Raw genomic sequence first — 19,410 nt, forward strand, 5'->3', positions numbered from 1 at the left:
GTAATCCAGGCTTTGGGTGGAAAAAAAGATTTGGGAAAACAAAAACTAGGAAGATTTTTTTCTACCCATTTCCTTTATTTGAGAATAAAACCTCCATATAGTCACTGAATTAATCTCCCCTCCTTGGCATAACACACACTCTGACAGACATCGCCATTTCCAAATTACTAGTCATTGATGCCTAAGCAAAGCTTTATTATTTTAGGATATAAAGTGACTATGACACAAGAGGCTTTGTATAGAAATACCAGAAACCCTACACGTTGTGACTGATGTTAGATACTATAAGTTAACAGCCAGGGGAATTCAGAATCAAATAACCTGGGCAGGCCAAGCATTTTGTGTATATATAACCCAGGCTTTGGAAGAAGGGCCCATGTGCCCTGATTCCCTCGGATCTAGCCCAGGGCCCCTTAAGTGCTGACTGAAGATCAGTGCACTGGCACAGTGGAACAGTCTCACTGGAATGAGAGAGACAGGATGGTCAGAAAGAGCAAACCAAAGCTGACAGGTCCTGAGAGAGTACTAGCAAGTGGAAAAATAAGGTGCAGGCAGGGGAGAAAGTTCCAAGAACCAGAAATGGGGTGCATCTCGACTAAAGCCTGTGAAGCTACACGATCTAACAAAGAGTAAGCAGGCTCCTAGTACAGTTGTAAAGTGACTTGATAGAGGGAGGAAAAAAGTTAAGTTTGTACAGGATCTTTATAACTGCTTTATGTACCAGGTTCTAGCCCTACCTTTTAGTACAAAGTTACCACACACATGCACACACATCCAAATTTTGCAGCAGTATTAGTGAGGAAATACAAAGGATACAACCATGTTTCTAATATAATCAGAGTACCTAATATATATCCTGGGTGTTTAAATATAGGAAACAATGAAAGAGGAAAACAGAAACTCTAGAGATCAAACAAAGAAGAAAAGGGACAAGAGAATGAGAAACACTTTTCTTCACCATGTTAGTCTGTTCACGTTAGTGCTTCCTGAGGCCTCTTTTCAGGGAGTCTACCTTTGGTGTCATAGACTTCAGCTGTGACTAACAGGAAGACTAGCCCTCCACATACTTTAACAAATATGCCCAGATATGCGCACCTCACTATTTGGGGGGATTCTTCATATTCAGTTGCTTTGTGGGTTTCAGCAGATACAATCTTCTCACATACAAGATGCTACTGCTGACAAGAAAACTGTTTTTGGATCATCCACAGGGAGCAAGACCTCTGCCACCTTATTCATCTAAGCAGTAAGATCTCAGGTGGTTTGGCCTGGTACTCTTTTTAAAAAAATATATTTTATTGATTTTTTTACAGAGAGGAAGGGAGAGGGATAGAGAGTTAGAAACATCGATGAGAGAGAAACATCGATCAGCTGCCTCATGCACACCCCCCACTGGGGATATGCCCGCAACCAAGGTACATGCCCTTGACCAGAATCGAACCTGGGACCCCTTAGTCCCTAGGCCGACGCTCTATCCACTGAGCCAAACCGGTCAGGGCATGGTACTCTTCTGCTATTCATCTATCTAATAAGTCATCCACACATCACTTCCCACATGTTCCACTTCAAAGAACACTGTAAAGCCATCCTAAGGCTGATGTGCATCTCAGACTATGCTGTGAGCCCAGTGCTGTACATTCAATATACCTGAAGGTTTCATTAACACATCCATCTCAATGATCATATATCACTGTGCTCGAGAATAAAGCATCAGGTTCACATGCTACTTAAAACACATGTTTGTGTACGTGAACACACACGCACGCACGCACGCACATAGTGTGGTCTGCTTGGCAGAGGCCAGGCTCCTCTGAACTGGAACTCTTGCATGTTCGGATTTCTTAGAGCAATTCCAACTTGTACCTTCTAGGAAAGTACAGTTGTTTGGCTGCTTGCCTTATGTGCTCTTGTGTTGGTTACTTCCCTCATGAATTTTTTTGTTAGTTAGCCATGGAATTAAATTAACTTAGGTAGGCCTCTGCATCTCATGATCTTAACTAAGAATTTACTACTTACAGCACTACATTTTAAATGGACACAAAGATCTCTATTTTTTAGTGCCAGGGAAAGCAACGTGGCTGGCTGTGGCCATGATCATAAACATGACCAACCCATTCTAACACTGTAAGCCATGAGCATACAGGCCCTTCGCTGGTAATCATGTTAATTACTAGGCATCCAGTTTGAGAGACGGAGATGATAAAAGGCTTTTTTACCCAGAGGCTGCCCTCACCAGAGACAGATTTGTATCACTTATGTTATCCTATCTAACAAAAGACAAAAAGGGTAATTAACCATACCTCCGCTATGCTTCCCATTGGCTAATCAGGGCGATATGCAAATTAACTGCCAACAAAGATGGCGGCCGGCAGCCACGCAGCTGAAGCGAGCAGGAGGCTTGCTTGCTGTCCATCCTCTACAAACTGCAATGGTATACTAAGGTCTTCATGATTACCTGTTGCTCACTGCACCAGCCTCATGGCTTGTCACCTCAACCCCTGCTCTGTGTTGGTTTTAAAGTAAGTCCAAAAATGTTGTGACATTCCTCCCCTCAAAAAGTAGAGCCTAAGATACTCTGCCCCATTAAATGTGGGAAGGTCTTAGTGACTCAAGAAGTGATGATATGTCACTTCTGATTCTAGACATTATGGCTTCCTCCTTGTTCTCTTGAATCATTCATTTTGGGGGAAGTCAACCACCATGTCACAAGGACATTGCAAAAGCCAACCACCAGCATGAACTGTGGGAGAGCCATCTTGGAATTAGATACTCCATCCCCACCTGACATCTTGACTATAACCCCTAGGAGACTCCAAGTGAGGACTAAAGATTAGTTAGTTGCTAAGCTGCTCCTGAATTCCTGACCCACAGAAGCCATCGAGACAACAAAGTTTTGTTTTATGCTGCCAAGTTTTGGGGGTAACATGCTATGTAGAAATAGTAATTAGTACATACCTTACACACTATCCAGGGTGAACTACTAAGATTATATCAAGTTTGTTATGCTGTTTATGCTTCTGCATCATTGCAAGTGCTGTGTCTGTATCTAAACTTATGTCTGCTTGGCGAATGCCTATTGCTCCTACAAGAGGCAGCTGACAGGGCACCTCCTCTGTGAACCTTGAGTCTCTTGTGGAGAACTGGGATTTTCTATTGCACCTTGTACAGTTTTTTCTGTTGGAGAACATCTATTTGCTTTGGGGTCTTGAGGCATTTATTTTAATCCATTTATATAGTACAATATAGGTAAGGGGTAGACTCCCAATAAATATTTTTGAGTTAATTTTCTCATTTCAGTCAGTTTTAAACCAAACCAGCCCTAGTTGTTTTGCTCAGTGGTTAGAGCGTTGGCCCATGGACCAAGGGGTTGCAGGTTCAATTCCCAGTCAAAGGCACATACCTGGGTTGCAGGTTCGATCCCCGGCTCCAATTGGGGAGCTGTGGAGGCAATTGATGAGTGTGTCTCTCTCACACAGATGTTTCTCTCTCTCTCTCTCTCTCTCTCTCTCTCTCTCTCCTCCCTCCCACTCTCTCTCTAAAAAAAAAATCAATGGAAAATATATCCTCAGGTGAGGATTAACAAAAACAACAACAAAAGAAAACTTAAAGGCCCACTTAAGGAATTATTCTATGTAAACTTAGGGCCCAGATGTCAATGACAAGGAGTGTGGAAAATGCGTTTTTCAGTTTGTTAAAACATAAATTCAGGGATAAACATCCTGGTTTAATTTATGGAAGATGCACCAATATGAATACTAGATTTTAAATAGTGATCCACCAAAAAAATGACTATCAGAATGTAAACATTTAAGATATTTTCATTTAATAGCAAAACTGTTCAAAGAAAATTTGAATAACTTATTTTACATTCACCGGAAAAGGAACTCAGATAGTTTAAGAGCTTTCTAGGTTTGCCAAATCCCTCCTCACGCAAAAGTTTGTGATTCTAGTCTTGAAATTGAGGAAGAAAGGATGGTATATGTTCAGTATTGACTATCAATGAAAAGAAATGAAATCTTGCTAACAAGTGGTTTGCCTTAAAACCTGAATTTTCACCAAAAAGAATCAGCCATCTGTTTTAAATATTTTAAAGACTAAGCCTCTATTTGTGCTTTGCTTTGATCTCCTAGGATAATAGGAAGACAGTGATACAGTCCAGCTACACCTCAATCAAGTACGCTCATTTAATTTATCCCAGAGATGCTGACTGCCAGATCCAGCTGGAAACTTCAGCCTCATCATCCCAGGATCACGAAGAAGGAGGAAGACACATCAAGGGAGAAGAACTCTTTTGTTTTGGTTGATGATGCATTTTTGTGTCCAAGAAAATATTCCTTTAACCCAAAACAGATAATAATCCTAAAGACAGAGAAAATGTATAGAAAATAACAAATTAGTGAGGAGCTGAGGACAAGTTAATGAAAGGAATACTGTAGAACCCTATGGTAACAAGAGTATTGTTTAATAGTGCAGATAAAATGTGAGTCAAATTATATACTACAAAACAGAACTCTGAAAAATAAAAGTGTGATATAATAGGCAAGTGCTAAGCCTGTCTTCCAAAACTGGTATTAAAAGGGGTTCTGCCATATATGTTTAGTGGGGGCTGAAGGTAATGAACTTGATATATTCTAGAAGGTGCATTGGATATTGACTGGAGCTAAGATCAGTCTAGGAAGTCGATAAACATGAATGATATCAGGTTATAGGATAACCTTGTTAGGGTACAGAGGAAATTAAAAGATTAAAAACAGCTACTACTGATGCATAGCACTTCAAATAAAATACATGGAATGTTTCTTTAGGGTAAAACTCACCAGTTTTTTATTCAATAAATATTCACTGTGCTCTGTAGAATCCCATATTTTCAGATGACTGTGAAAAACAATCAAATTGTGATGAAAATTTTTTGCACTAAGTGCACGGATATTTTTATTGTCCAGAAGAATGTTTAAATCATAAATAATACCATAAGCAAGAGGACTAGCTCTTCATATGTTAAATGCTCATCATCAAGAAAAAACTCATGGATTTGAAAGCATATGTTCCAGAGATATTTAAAACACCATAATTTCAGTCTAAAATTAATCAAGTGAGTCACAGGACAATGTCACCTTCAATCACTCAGCGGAAACTACAAAAATGAAGGCTGTTCCTGTGGAACACTAAAAATGTGATCTTCAAAATATATTGAGAAAGGTCTCTTCCACAAATTACAACTCACTTGTGTGGCCTAAGAGGTCTCTGCCTTCAGAGAGCTCAGGTAATCACTAAGTCTGTCAAAAAGTACTTAGGCCCTAACAGGTTTGGCTCAGTGGATAGAGTGTTGGCCTGCAGACCGAAGGGTCCCAGGTTCAATGCCAGTCAAGGGCATGTACCTTGGTTGCAGGCACATCCCCAGTAGGGACATCTTTCTCATCGATGTTTCTAACTCTCTATCCCTCTCCCTTCCTCTCCATAAAAAAATCAATAAAATAAATTTAAAAAAATAAAATAGAAATTGGCTCAAAAAAGAAAAAAAAAAAGGAGTACTTAGAACCACAGTGCAGAAGTAGTGGCTTCTGCTTCTTTCTGTTGCCTGAAGATCACCCCATGTCAGAAGAAAAAGTCCCCTGCTACTATGGGATGCTTCTTAAAGGTAATTAGGTCTGACTTCATATTTGTGGATAACTTTCCACGCCGTGATACCTTGGAGTGATATTGATATTGTTCAGGCAGTACTGGTAAATGCAGCAGTTAAAAAAAAAACCACCTTCATTTTTTTTTGGACCTGCATATTTAGCTGTTTTGGAAAGCAGTTGCTTCTTATTGAGGTTTAAACATAAGACTGCTACAGTCACATCACACACACACACACACACACACACACACACACACACACACACAGGACTCTGCTGGGCTTTAAAATAAAAACTATGTGACAGAGGATTTGAGATACTTCCAGGCTGGTGACCAGTTATCAAAGAAATGCTAGTTAGAAATAAATATGTAAATTTACCTGGAATACCCGTGTTGTGCCTCCTGGGGGCCTAAATGCCCTAGTGGGCCAACAGGAGGGCAAAGGCAATTATCTCAAAGGAATCATATCAGTTATAATACTTCTAAAGCAGAAAAATGTGTTTATAAGAAAAAAAGTAGAGCTCTTGGGTCCTAGCTTCCAAAATGACCAAGAAGTACTCTCACTCCTAACTATTAAATACAATCCAAAACAAATGCCTTACAAAAATCATACCAATATTAGCTTGTTTATTTGTGAGGGGAAAACGTAAGATAGGAAAAAGGGAACATTACAGTGAGCCTCCTTTAGGCTGCATAGGTCTCCCCTACTTTCCTCCCTAAGACAGCCAGGCAGATGGTCTCTAACTGCCTTGAGGTTTTCTTAGAACCAGAAACAACTATTCTTTTCAAATTCTCCTATGAATAAACTATTTTTTAAAAAGATGATAACAGAATTTTTGTATTCTATGCTCTAAAAGGGTGTTGGTAATGGCTAAATCAAAAAATACCTTGAGACAACTGAGAATGGAAATGTATCACACAAAAATTTATGGGATGCAGCAAAAGCAGTTCTAAAGGGAAGTTCATAGTGATAAATGCTCCTAAAGAAATAAGAAAGTCTCAAATAAATGTCCTTACTCAAGAAACTAGAAAAAGAACTAAAAAAGCCAACATTTAGTAGAAGGAAGGAAATAACAAAGATTAGGGCAAAAATAAATGAAACAGAGATTTAAAAGACAATAGAAAAGAACAATAAAATTAAAAGCTAGTTCTTTGAAAAGGTAAAATTGACAAACCGTTAGCTAGACTGACCAAGAAAAAAAGGGGATGCAAGTAAAATCAGAAATGACAACAGAGATTTTATAACTGATACCACAGAAATACAAAGAATAATGAAAGACTCCTATGAACAATTATACACTAACAAACTGGACAACTCAGAAGAAGTGGGTAAATTCCTAGAAACATACATTCTACCAAGACTGAGTCATGACGAAATAGAAAATCTGAACAGACCAATTACAAGTAAGGAGATTGAATCAGTAATCAAAAACTTCCAACAAACATAAGTTCAGAACCAGAAAACATCACTGGTGGATTCTACAAAACAATCAAAGAAGACGTAATACCAATCCTTCTTAAACTCTTCCAAAAAACAGAAGAGGAGGGAATGCTCCCAAATCATTACCCTGATACAAAAACCATACAAGGACACCACAAGGAAAGTACAGGTCAATATCCTTGATGACCATACATACAAAATTCATCAATAAAATATTAGCAAACCAAATTCAACAATACATTGAAAGGATCATACACCATGATCAAGTAGAATTTATTCCAGGGATGCAAAGGTGGTTTAACACCTGCAAATCAGTCAATCTAATACATCACATCATAAAAATAAAGGATAAAACTATATAATCATCTCAACAGATGCAGAACAGACATCTGACAAAATGCAAAATCCATTTATAAAAACTCAACAAAGTGGGTACACAGGGAAATGTTTCAACATAATAAAGATAAGCCCACAGAGAACAAGTGTGAAAAGTTGGAAGTTTTTCCAGTTCAGATCAGGAACAAGAAAAGGATGCCCACTCTTGCCACTTTTATTTAACACTAGAGGCCCGGTGCACAACCATTTGTGCACTCAGGGGGGTCCCTCAGCACGGCCTGCACCCTCTCGCAGTCCGGGACCCCTCAGGGGATGTCCATCTGCCGGGATAGGCCTGCTCCCCAGGGGAATGGGCCTAAGCTGGCAGTCAGACATCCCTCTGTCAGCCCGGGAGCCCTCGCAGCTGTCAGCCCAGCTTGTAGCTGAGCGGAGCTCCCCCTGTGGGAGCGCACTGACCACCAGGGGGCAGCTCCTGTGTTGAGCGTCTGCCCCTGGTGGTCAGTGTGCATCATAGTGACCGGTCATTCCGCTGTTAGGGTCAATTTGCATATTACCCTTTTATTATATAGGATAGTATTAGCCATGCCAGAGGAATTAGGCAAGAAAAAGAAATAAAAGGTATCCAAATTGGAAAAGAAGAGGTAAAAATGTCACTATTTGCAGATGACATATTACATATAGAAAATCCCAAAGACTTCATTAAAAACCATTAGCATAAGCAAATTCAGTAATGTTGTAGGACACAAAATCAATACACAAACATCTGTTGCATTTCTATACATTAATATGAACTATCAGAAACAAGTGAAGAAAACAATCCCATTTAAAATTACATCAAAATGAATAAAATACCTAGAAAAAACTTTAACCAAGGAAGTGAAAGACGTATGTATTGACAACTACTAGTCATTAATAAAAGAAATTGAAAGACTTATAAAAATGGAAAGATATTTTGTGCTTACAGATTGGAAGAGTTAATATTGTTAAAATGTCCATACAACCCAGAGCAATCTATAGATCCAATGCAATCCTATCAAAATTCTAATGGCATTTTTCCCAGAAATAGAACAAAACCCCCCTACAATTTGTATCGAACCATAAAAAACCCCAAATAACCAAAGTAATCTTGAGAAAAAAAACTGAGTCACCAGCATGATGTTCTCTGATTTTAAACTATATTATAAAGCTATAGTAATTGAAAATATATAGTACTGGCATAAAAACAGCCACACAGATGAATGAAATAGAATAGAGAGCCCAGAAATAACCACACACAATTAATTTCTGACAAAGAAACCAAGAATAAGCAATGTGGAAAGAAGAGTTTCTTTAATAAATGGTGTTGAGAACACTGGAGAGCCACATGCAAAATAATGAACCTGGACCGTTACACCCGTGGTCGGCAAACTGCGGCTCGCAAGCCACATGCGGCTCTTTGACCCCTTGAGTGTGGCTCTTCCTAAGCCTTAGGAGTACCCTAATTAAGTTAATAACAATGTACCTACCTATATAGTTTAAGTTTAAAAAATTTGGCTCTCAAAAGAAATTCCAATCGTACTGTTGATATTTGGCTCTGTTGACTAATGAGTTTGCTGACCACTGTCTTATACCATACACAAAAAATTAAATTAAAATAGATTAAAAGACTTGAATGTAACACATGAAATCTTAAAATTCCTAAAAAAACAAAGTAAAACCCACCATAAGTAGTAAGCTCTTTGACATAGTAGTAATTTTTGGATTTGATGTTAAAAACAAAGACAACAGCCCTAGCTGGTTTACTCAGTGGTTAAATTACTGGCCCGCAGAAGAGGGGGTTACGGGTTTGATTCCTGGTCGGTCAAGGGCACATGCCTCAGTTGCAGGCTCAATCCCCGGCCTGGATTGGGGTGCATGCAGGAGGCAACCGATCCATGTGCCTCTCTCACATTGATGTTTCTCTCTTTCTCTCTCCCCTCCCCCACTCCTTCCACTTTCTCCAAAAATCAATGGAAAAATATTCTTGGGTGAGATTAAAAAACAAACAACCCCAAAAACCTAAAGGCAACAAAAGCAAAAACAAAGTGAGACTACAACAAACTAAAAAGCTTTTGAGCAGCAAATGAAACCAACAAAATGACAAAGTAACCTACTGAATGGGAAAATATATTTGCAAATAAATATCTGATAAGGGTTCATATCCAAAATATATTAAAAACTCATACAATTCACTAGCTAAAAAACAAACTACTTGATTTAAAACTAGGCAGAAGATCTGAATAGACACTTTTTAAAAAATATATTTTTACTGATTTCAGAGAGGAAGGGAGAGAGAGATAAAAATATCAATGATGAGAGAGAATCATTGATTGGCTGCCTCCTGCACGCCCCACACTGGGGATTGAGCCTGCAACCTAGGCATGTGCCCTGATCAAGCAACCATGATCTGCAAAGGCACTGTTTTAAAGGCTTTATCTTACCTCACCTAATCACCCAACAACCCCATGAAGTAGGTATATTATTATTCCCATTTTACAAATAAATAAAGTTAGGTAATCTGTTCCTGAAGCCCACATTCAGATCAGGACCCTGAAGCATCCGAATGAGAGGAAAAGGCAATCAACTCAGAACACTGATTCAGACAATGTCCAAGGGAAGCTGATTGCTCTTTTAATCTTCTGTAAAGCTCAACATGTATCTGTTCTTATGAGCCACTCACATTTGTAGTTTTTCTATTTGAATTATGCACACTTTATATTAAAATAGAAGTGTGGGTGGGTACATAACCATGCAATGAATGAAAGGACATTGACACTCTATGTTTTAGCTGGCCAGTTTGAGTACTAGCCCCTGCATATCATATTCTCATTCTTAGTGCCTTCCTTCAAGTTGGTTCCTATCTAAAATTATTTTTCTTTTCCCTTCCATTCACCCAAACATTCTCTAACCTCCAAGATCCACTTCCTGTCCCTTCCTAATCTCTGAAGTTCCAAATTTCTCACTAGATTCCTAAGTAGTTGCATTTATAAAAAAATATCAGTAAATCAAAACAACAAGGTACCATCTCACACCTGTCAGAATGGCTATCATCAACAAATCAACAAACGACAGTGCTGGCGAGGATGCGGAGAAAAAGGAACGCTCATGCACTGCTGGTGGGAATGCAGACTGGTGCAGCCACTTTGAAAAACAATATAGAGTTTCCTCAAAAAATTAAAGACGGAACTCCCATTTGACCCAATAATCCCACTTCTAGGAATATATCCCAAGAAATCAGAAACACCAATCAGAAAGGATATATGCACACCTATGTTCATAGTAGCACAATTTACAATAGCTAAGATTTGGAAACAGCCTAAGTGCCCATCAGCAGATGAGTGGATTAAAAAACTGTGATACATCTACACAATGGAATACTATGCTGCTGTAAAAAAGAAGGAACTCTTACTATTTGCAATAGCATGGATGGACCTGGAGAACATCATGCTAAGTGAAATAAGCCAGTCAGAGAAAGATAAATATCACATGATCTCACTCATTTGTGAAATATAATGAACAAAATAAACTGATGAACAAAAATAGAGCTTGATAAGGGAAAACATTTTAGAATATAATAGAAGTAATCCTGTTATTTGTAGAATTTTAATATTTCCTAAAACTTTTGGGATATCATACTATGTAGTACAGTTTTGGTAATATTATTATACTTAAAATCCTTTTTTTCTTGAAATATGAATGTTTATTGCATGTAATATATTTAAGATCGGTTTTCTTGAATAATTGGTGTTTACTGTATGTAACATTATATTTAAAATAATTTTTCTTGAGATATTAATGTTTATGGCATGTAACATTATTATATTTAAGAACATTAAAAAATATCAATGTTTATTGCATCTAAACTAAAATAAAATATCCACACACAAAACAAATCAGTGAACTGATGTCGGAAATCCACTTAGGTTCTATTTAGTAAAGAAAGTTTCTTACTGGTAAAGGCAGTCTTATTTCCTCACACAGTAATACAATTCAATTCAATATCCAAGGAACTAGACTGCGAAGTGGTAGATTCCTTTTCTTTTTGGTAAGGTACACTGGGAAAAGCACGGAATATAGAGTCAGTCCTGGGGTTTCAATGTCTGCTATATGTTATGTGTGTAATCTTGGAAAATTACTTAACTTCTGTGAACTCTGTTTCCTCTTTTATAACATGTTCTTAGGACGGCTATGAAAATTAAATATAAGACAAGAGATATGAAAGTGTCTAACTCTAACCCATAATAAGTGTTTAATAAATGCTTCTTTTCTCTCTCCCATTTATCTGCCACTAGAATACTCCTGCTTCTTGAATTCTACTGGCTTTTCCAAGCTTTCCAGGAAATAAGTGTCTTGCTAAAATCTCTGATCTATTTTTTAAAATAAAAGGTCAAATTATTCCTTGTCTATTGTGTCAAAAACTAGTCCTGGTATTGGTCCAAATGATTTAAATCGTTGGTCTAATAAACAATTTGGACCATACTGGTAAAATATTCTAATTCACCACCCCATTCAATTGTACAAGATGACTTAAAACCTCCCTTCTACAGATATATTCTCTAGAGACTTAAGAGACTACCATTGTAGTACTAATGCAATAGGATAATTTCAGGATGTTTCAATCTGATAAGGACAACTCAACTAGGACAGACAAAAAAAGGAAATGACCAAGGAGAAAGAGACAGTTGTTTTAAAACACTTGTCATAAAAGCTTGTATTAGCATTTACATCACCTCTAATTAAAAAAGAAATGTTTCAAAACATACTGGTCCAAATCTTGTTTTGGGATGCTATAGAGCTGAGCTAATAGGCATGCAACACATTTCCAGATTTTAGTCAGTGGAGTAGTCTTACACCAAAACCAACTGCCAAGTCCATGGGCAGGTACCTCCTTCATTTGTGTGGTCTGGCACCAGTGTATACAGTCTCCATAAGATGAAGCTCAGAAAGAGCTACTATGCTCCAGGCTCCTCTTGATGGCTATAAACTACAGGTTATGAGAAGAAAAGTTTCTACCTGAAGGACGTTAAATTAGCAGATAGAAAAGATTTCTGAATTATTCTCAACCCCCTTTTATTTAGCATAACATTATAGGAGCCAGATTCTATCACTTAATTATGACTCTCTTTTAAATTCTCAACATTTCTCAACAGGTCTTTTGCTTCTAGACATTTTTCCCTTCTCCCCTTTCAAAACTTCTTATAGTAGAAATGCTGATATTAAAGCTCACAGCTAATTAAGTCTATGCTCTTGGTTTCAATGTAAACTTTACTGTTTCTTATCTGAATTTCATGAATTTAAAAGTTAATTCTCTATATATTTAATGAGAGCTTGCTCTCTACTAAGCATTGTTCTAGATGATGGGAATACAAAAGCAAACACCTCTAAGTCCCTGTCCTCATGGGACGTACATTCTTCTGTAAGGGAAAAATAAGAAAGAAGAAACTCCAATTCAATTCAATTCAATCCAATTCAAGTTAATCTCCTATATGTTGAGGAATTTTTTCCCTTGGAAAAACACCTTGAATTTTATAAAGGAATGACCTATAAAAGAAATGTAGTCAGTGAAACGTTCTTTGAAAGAATGTGCTGTAAAGCAATCCTCCTAAGACACATAGAATGAAGCAAGTATTACTTCAAGCTAGAAAAAGGGAGAGTCCTTCTCTCCCCTCAGCCTATAGAAAATCCATGTGAAATGTTTTTATGTTAAGTTTGATAAGTTAAATCACTAATTTCAAAAGTTAATAATTTTGTTAAGAAAATCTGTTCTCATATACAGCCATACCACCCTGAATGCGCCGATCTCATCTGATCTGGGAAGCTAAGCAGGGTCAGGCCTGGTAAGTAGTTGGTTGGAAGAAAATCTGTTCTCTGTAGAATTAGCAAAGAAATAGGTGAAGGAAACTAGATTGCCAAATCAAGACTTCTGCAGGGGGCACGCATGTACTTTTTTAGATACAACCTTATATTTATAGCTCATTTTAGAAAATTTGAAATATCGTATCATAGAAACACCACCTACGGCCTGTGTGCCGAGCCAGCTCAGCCAAGGGTTCGAAAGCCTGAGTGAGGGCGGTGAAGGATGAAGAAATGACAGATAGAGAGAATAAGCTGGGTCTAGGTCAGGGGTGGGCAAACTTTTTGACTCGAGGGCCACAATGGGTTCTTAAACTGGACCGGAGGGCTGGAACAAAAGCATGGATGGAGTGTTTGTGTGAACTAATATAAATTCAAAGTAAACATCATTACATAAAAGGGTACAGTCTTTTTTTTTTTAGTTTTATTCATTTCAAACAGGCCGGATCTGGCCCGTGGGCCGTAGTTTGCCCACGGCTGGTCTAGGTGGATCTTCCTGTGCCTGGCTGAGGCCACAGAGAGAGATCCAGAGGCAAGCTGAGCCTTTATTTTATAGCCAGAGGTAAACAAGGTAGTGGTCACCATAGTTACAATGTTCTTGTGAGTTTCACTTGTTTTGGCAGCACTTGCTGCACCTCCCACAGCCCATTAGCTACCCAGATAAGATCTAGGGAGTGTCATAAGGTCAAGCCTAATTATGCTAAGAAGACTGTGTCCTCTAAGATGGGACTTGTTTGTGGCTTTGCCAACAGGTCAGTCCGAGGCTTAACTCTATAGCCGCGCCCTACAGGCCTGCTAATTGCAACTGCAGTGTGTTAAGCCAGCGGTTCTCAACCTGTGGATCGCGACCCCTTTGGCGGTCAAATGACCCTTTCACAGGGGTCGCCTAAGACCATCCTGCATATCAGATATTTACATTATGATTCATAACAGTAGCAACATTACAGTTATGAAGTAGCAACGAAAATAATTTTATGGTTGGGTCACAACATGAGGAACTGTATTTAAAGGGCCAGAAGGTAAACCAATGGCAATTAATATTTTGATGAAGTAAGATCAATAGTGCATAATTAAAAAAACAAAATCGGTAGCATTTGAACTCCGATTAAGAGTTATTCTACTATAGGAAAAGAGAAAGAAAAAGGGAGACTTCAGGGACAAATCTATTTGAAGGCTTGTTCATTTTTCAGTCTTCTAGTAATTTACCTATGGGCCTTGTTTCCTATAACACTAACATTTTCTTCTGGTTGGCTAGAAAAGGGTGTGCAACTAAAATATAATCCTGTCCATGTTCATGTATATGGAGGAGGTGCTTCCTGCTAAGGCAGGCCAAGAAGTTTGTATGTTCTGTTAAAATAGATTAGGCAGGTTCATTTAGAGGAGACTGGTCAACTACATCCAGTGAATCCAGGGAGTGCAAGACCACCAATATGTGTGAACTTATTAATCATAGTTATTATTTTTCCTAAGAAAAGGATTTCCTTAGTCAAATCTCCAAGATATGGCCCCACATGCTTCATGACAAATAAGTACCCCTGTATAATGTAGACTAGTTAAAAAGAATTAGCACACTGCTTTTCTAAGCTTTAGCTTTGTCTGGCATGCAATCTTCTAACCCAAAGAGCTTTTTGGTTGGTATTGTGAGTTCACCTTCTTTCAGGATAAAGTCATTTGAAAAGCTTCCCATCTTCACAGTATATGCCCTATTCCCCAACTTACCTCATTATCCTTCTTGGCTGTTTGCTAGCGAGAGATCTACACATGTCCCCATCATTTTGAGAAGTATAACTCTAAGACATAGACTTTTCAAGGAGAACCAACTCCAAAAGAGATCACTAATAAGCATGGGTAGTGAATCCAGGGAGTGCAAGACCACCAATATGTGTGAACTTATTAATCATAGTTATTATTTTTCCTAAGAAAAGGATTTCCTTAGTCAAATCTCCAGGGCATCAGATCAAAGGGAGATACTGCTACAGCTGGACTATGTTTTCTAGCCAAATGGCTCAGAAAGGAGAATCTAGACAGTGTCCTGGCAACTGTTTGACCCAGCAGCAATCCATAACAGACAGGAAAAGAATTCTTTAGACTAACTTGTTAAAAAGGCTTTCTTTACTTCTCCTTATTTTTAAGGACAGTTTGAGAGTGATGTCAAAATGCTAGGGGATATCGTTGGTAGGCACTCTATAAGAATTACTGACCCTGAGAATTCAGAGCATCTATATATATAAAAACCTAAGCAACCTTTCAACCATTCAACTGGTAGCTATGATGTGCACTGACCACCAGGGGGCAGACACTCTACACACAGGCATGGAAACATGGAAAAGACTGATGAATTTCAGAGGGAAGCGGGGAGGAGCGAGGGTGGGGAGAGATTAACCAAAGACCTTTTATGCATACTAGAGTCCTGGTGTATGGATTTGTGCACTGGTGGGGTCCCTCGGCCTGGCCTGCAGGGATCAGGCTGAAACCAGCAGTCCAACATCCCCCAAGGAGTCCTAGATTGCAAGAGGGCGCAGGCCAGGCTGAGGGACCCCACTGGTGCACAAATCCGTGCACCAGACCTCTAGTTCTTCTATAAATAGAAACAAAAGGTTGTGGTTCACAGTACAGATTGCTTTTTTTTTAAAAGACGATATATTTATATTTAATTATCACAAAAATGTATATCCCCAATCTACTGGCAGAGTACTTGGTCAATTTTCTATTTCCAATTTGATGTAAGTCTCTATAAACCTTACCAGGACACTGTAAAATCACTCTAGATAGAATATTAATAAAATCACAACAGGAGAAATTTAGTTATATGCCCTGGAAGTTCTCCCAAAATGTATTTAAAAATTATAAAAGTGACTATTAACACACAAGAAAAAAAAATCCACAAAACCCAAACCCCATTATGTCAGAAGCATAGCAAAACACACAGGAATCATGTGAAATGAGAAATCAGAAGGCACACCAAATGATTTTATGAATTACAGAGAAACATGATGTGAGAATGATTGTGCAAAAAACAATGAAAGCAAACAAACAAACAAAAAACATTTCTATAGTTAAAGAAAGCCGTTTCTCACCGTTCTGAACAAAATGGCTGAACTAAGATCATCTGATTGGCTATGCCCATATACCCTCCTCCTCATCCTATGGGGAGAGAGATGACGAAGGGAACAATGCCCCAGAGCAGCATGGGAATGAAAAAGAGTTGGTTAGTATTTAAAACAAAGACATAAGCATAAGTAGTAGAAGAAAATGGACTCTAATTTCTTGACTCTTTTTTAGTTTGTTGTTACACTTCTATGCTTCCTACTTTCCCAAGATGTTATCTCCATTCGAAGGCTTGACTGGACAAAATTATCAAGTTGGAGACTTTTCTTTATTATTTGCCTTTCTTCAGCCTTTCTCCATTTTTGTTTGCCTCCCACTACTCCCAGGCATCCAATTACTTGTATTTATTATCAAACCTGTTTCAAGGAAAGGCTCTAATGCTTATCTTGTCTACACTGGCACACATTTAATCCCAGGGATCCAGGAGCAGGCGGAGAAAGTATAACGACTTCTTGGCAGAACAAGACTGCTGACCTCAGGCAGACAACTCTCCATCTGCCTATATTAAAGATAGGCTTGCCTAAATATAAGGCTCGACTCAACTGGCTTAGTAAATGTCATCTACCTTCTGAATCTTAGAAAAAAAAATGCAGTTTGGATATTATTGCTGCTTTCATCTGCAATATTTCTTCTTCTTCTCCTAAGACAACACCATGGCCATCGTTTAGTAGAGATGTTTAGTAGGGGAGTTTCATTTGACTTTTTGATCATATGGATATAATTATTTAACTATTATTTTATTCCCCCTCAGCTATTATTTTAAGATTGTGATGGAGATGTTGAAATCTGATTGTTGGCTATGGACATGAGGTAATCTGTTCACCATTCTCCCCCATCCATCATTTTCAAGATCTTGGGAGAGTTCCATTTTTTTCAAAAAACTATATAGAGTTGAATATGGTTCCCTTCAGACTCATCAATGCCTCTTTTGCATTGATGAGAAGTGGAAGGCAACAATTTCCTTTGAAAATGACATATACTGGAGGGATCCACCAAGGTGATGGAGTGAAGAAACTATGTTTTAATCTTCATGTTTAATAGATGATGAGCAGAGACTTTAAAATTTGCAATTAAAGAATAGCTACCTTTGCCCTGAGTTGTGCCTCACTGAGCTCACAAGACTCTTATTTTTCTAATAAGGCATTACTTATTTAGTGAGAAAAGCAGGACAGTTACAAATTAGTATGTGTCTTTCAGAAGATTAAGGTTTTTTTCTCAACCCAATTCAAGGATTCTTTATTGTGTTCAAATATTTTTACTACATCCTCTTAATATATTCAGAATCATCTATTATCTTCCTGTACAGAAATTGAATCTGTGTTTTTTTAAAAATGATGGAATTTTCAAAAACTGATTATTTTTATAACTTATATCCCAGAATCTATAGCACAACAGTACAGAATACATAAAAATAGAAGCATATCAGTTTTTTTTTTAAATAAAACATTCAAGAGCAGACTTACCTGGTCTGGGGAGGGTTTATGATTGGTTTGATTGGAATGAGAGGATTTGAAGTAGTCATCCTCATAGTTGTCGGCCATTAGCTTCATTCGATTTTGTGTCTAAGAAGAAATGATTCATAAGGTTACATTTAGATGAAAATTCTATGACACTGTAAAGTAACAAAGGCCTTAAGAATTTCATAAGAAAGGATAAAACTAATCCTGTCTGAGATAAAATAAACAGGATTTCTGAGGATATGGGGGAGGTTTAGGTACAGCTATGGACTGAATTGTATTCCCCTCTGCCGCCCCCCCCCCCCCCAATTCACATTGGAGCCTATCCCCTAATGTGACTGTATATGAAGATAGAGTTTTTAGGAGGTATTTAAGATTAAATGAGGTCACAGGAGTGAGGCCCTAATTGGACAGGATTGTGGCCCTGTAAGACAAAAGATACCCCTTCCCCCCACACTGTATTTTTCTCTCTGCCATGTGAGGACATAGTAAGAATGTGGCTTTTTCAGCCAGGAAGAGAGCTCTCATCAGGAACTGAATCAGCTGGCACCTTGATCTTGGACTTCCCAGCCTCCAGAATTGTGAGAAAATAAATCCTGTGTGCAAGCCACCAACTCTATGGTATTTTGTTATGGCAGCCTGAGCAAACTAAGACAAGGTCCTAAATTGGTACAGGATTTTTTCTTTTCTTTTTTTTTGGGTGGGTGGGGGTAATCTCCTCAAATTAAGCACTTTAAGCAATGCTTGTTTCTTAAAATAAATTCTATATTATCCTATAGATAGGATAGGACTCTGTAACTCTATTTTTCACTTCATGATATACAGACCCATCTTTCCATCTATCTACATATATAAAAGCCTAAGCAACCGCTATGACTGGACGGATGGCTGGTAGCTATGATGCACACTGACCACCAGGGGCAGACACTCAATGCAGGAGCTGCTCCCACATCCAACCTCCTGTGGCCAGCCAACGTCCCGTGGTCCCTCCCCCAAGCCATCCCCAAATGCCGGCCAGGCTGAGGGACCCCACCCATGCACAAATTTGTGCACTGGGCCTCTAATGTTATTATAAGAACTATTTATCCTTTTAAACAACTATTTCATTTTGAGAATGTTATATAACATATAGATATTAATATTAGGAAAAGTTATCATTATCTGTAATGAAATGATTATATACCTAGAAAATCCTAGACAATGAATTGAAAAACCTTTCTCACCTATTACAACTTACAATAAAGTTCAGTAAGTTGATCAGACAGAAGCTACACATATAACATTCAATATCTTTTCTTTAAACCATCAATAATTCAGGCTTTAAAATAAGTCAAAGATTTTGAAATCCTCTTCTTTAACCCTAGACTAGAAGAGAATTATTACCATTGCCATTTCTTTTCAATATTTACCAAAAAGGAAGCAATTCTATGTAATTGGTTACTTTAAGCCCTGAATAGATGAATTTATGCATAATTAACATTGTACATAATTAACATTTTATATATATAACTAGAGGCCCGGTGCACAAAAATTTGTGCACTCGGGGGGGGGGGGGGGGGGGCCCCCCGGGGGGGAACG

The 19,410-nt window shown here is 38.2% G+C and overlaps 1 protein-coding gene across 5 annotated transcripts in view; it reads right to left on the reverse strand.

The window, feature by feature from the left end:
* Window positions 1–19,410, reverse strand: part of ERC1 (ELKS/RAB6-interacting/CAST family member 1) — a 462,570-nt gene that overhangs the window by 72,975 nt on the left and 370,185 nt on the right. For 4 of the 5 annotated variants that reach the window (XM_005865924.2, XM_005865923.2, XM_005865922.2 and 1 more), the window contains one exon: window positions 17,839–17,937. In XM_005865924.2, coding sequence (XP_005865986.1) covers window positions 17,839–17,937 — 99 coding nt within the window. Of the gene's footprint in view, window positions 1–16,344; window positions 16,412–17,838; window positions 17,938–19,410 lie in introns of all 5 variants that reach the window. The other variant, XM_014539436.1, reaches the window with a different exon arrangement.

Source organism: Myotis brandtii, unplaced genomic scaffold (genome assembly GCF_000412655.1).
Source record: "Myotis brandtii unplaced genomic scaffold, ASM41265v1 scaffold216, whole genome shotgun sequence".
In the NCBI taxonomy this organism is placed as follows: Eukaryota; Metazoa; Chordata; class Mammalia; order Chiroptera; family Vespertilionidae; genus Myotis; species Myotis brandtii.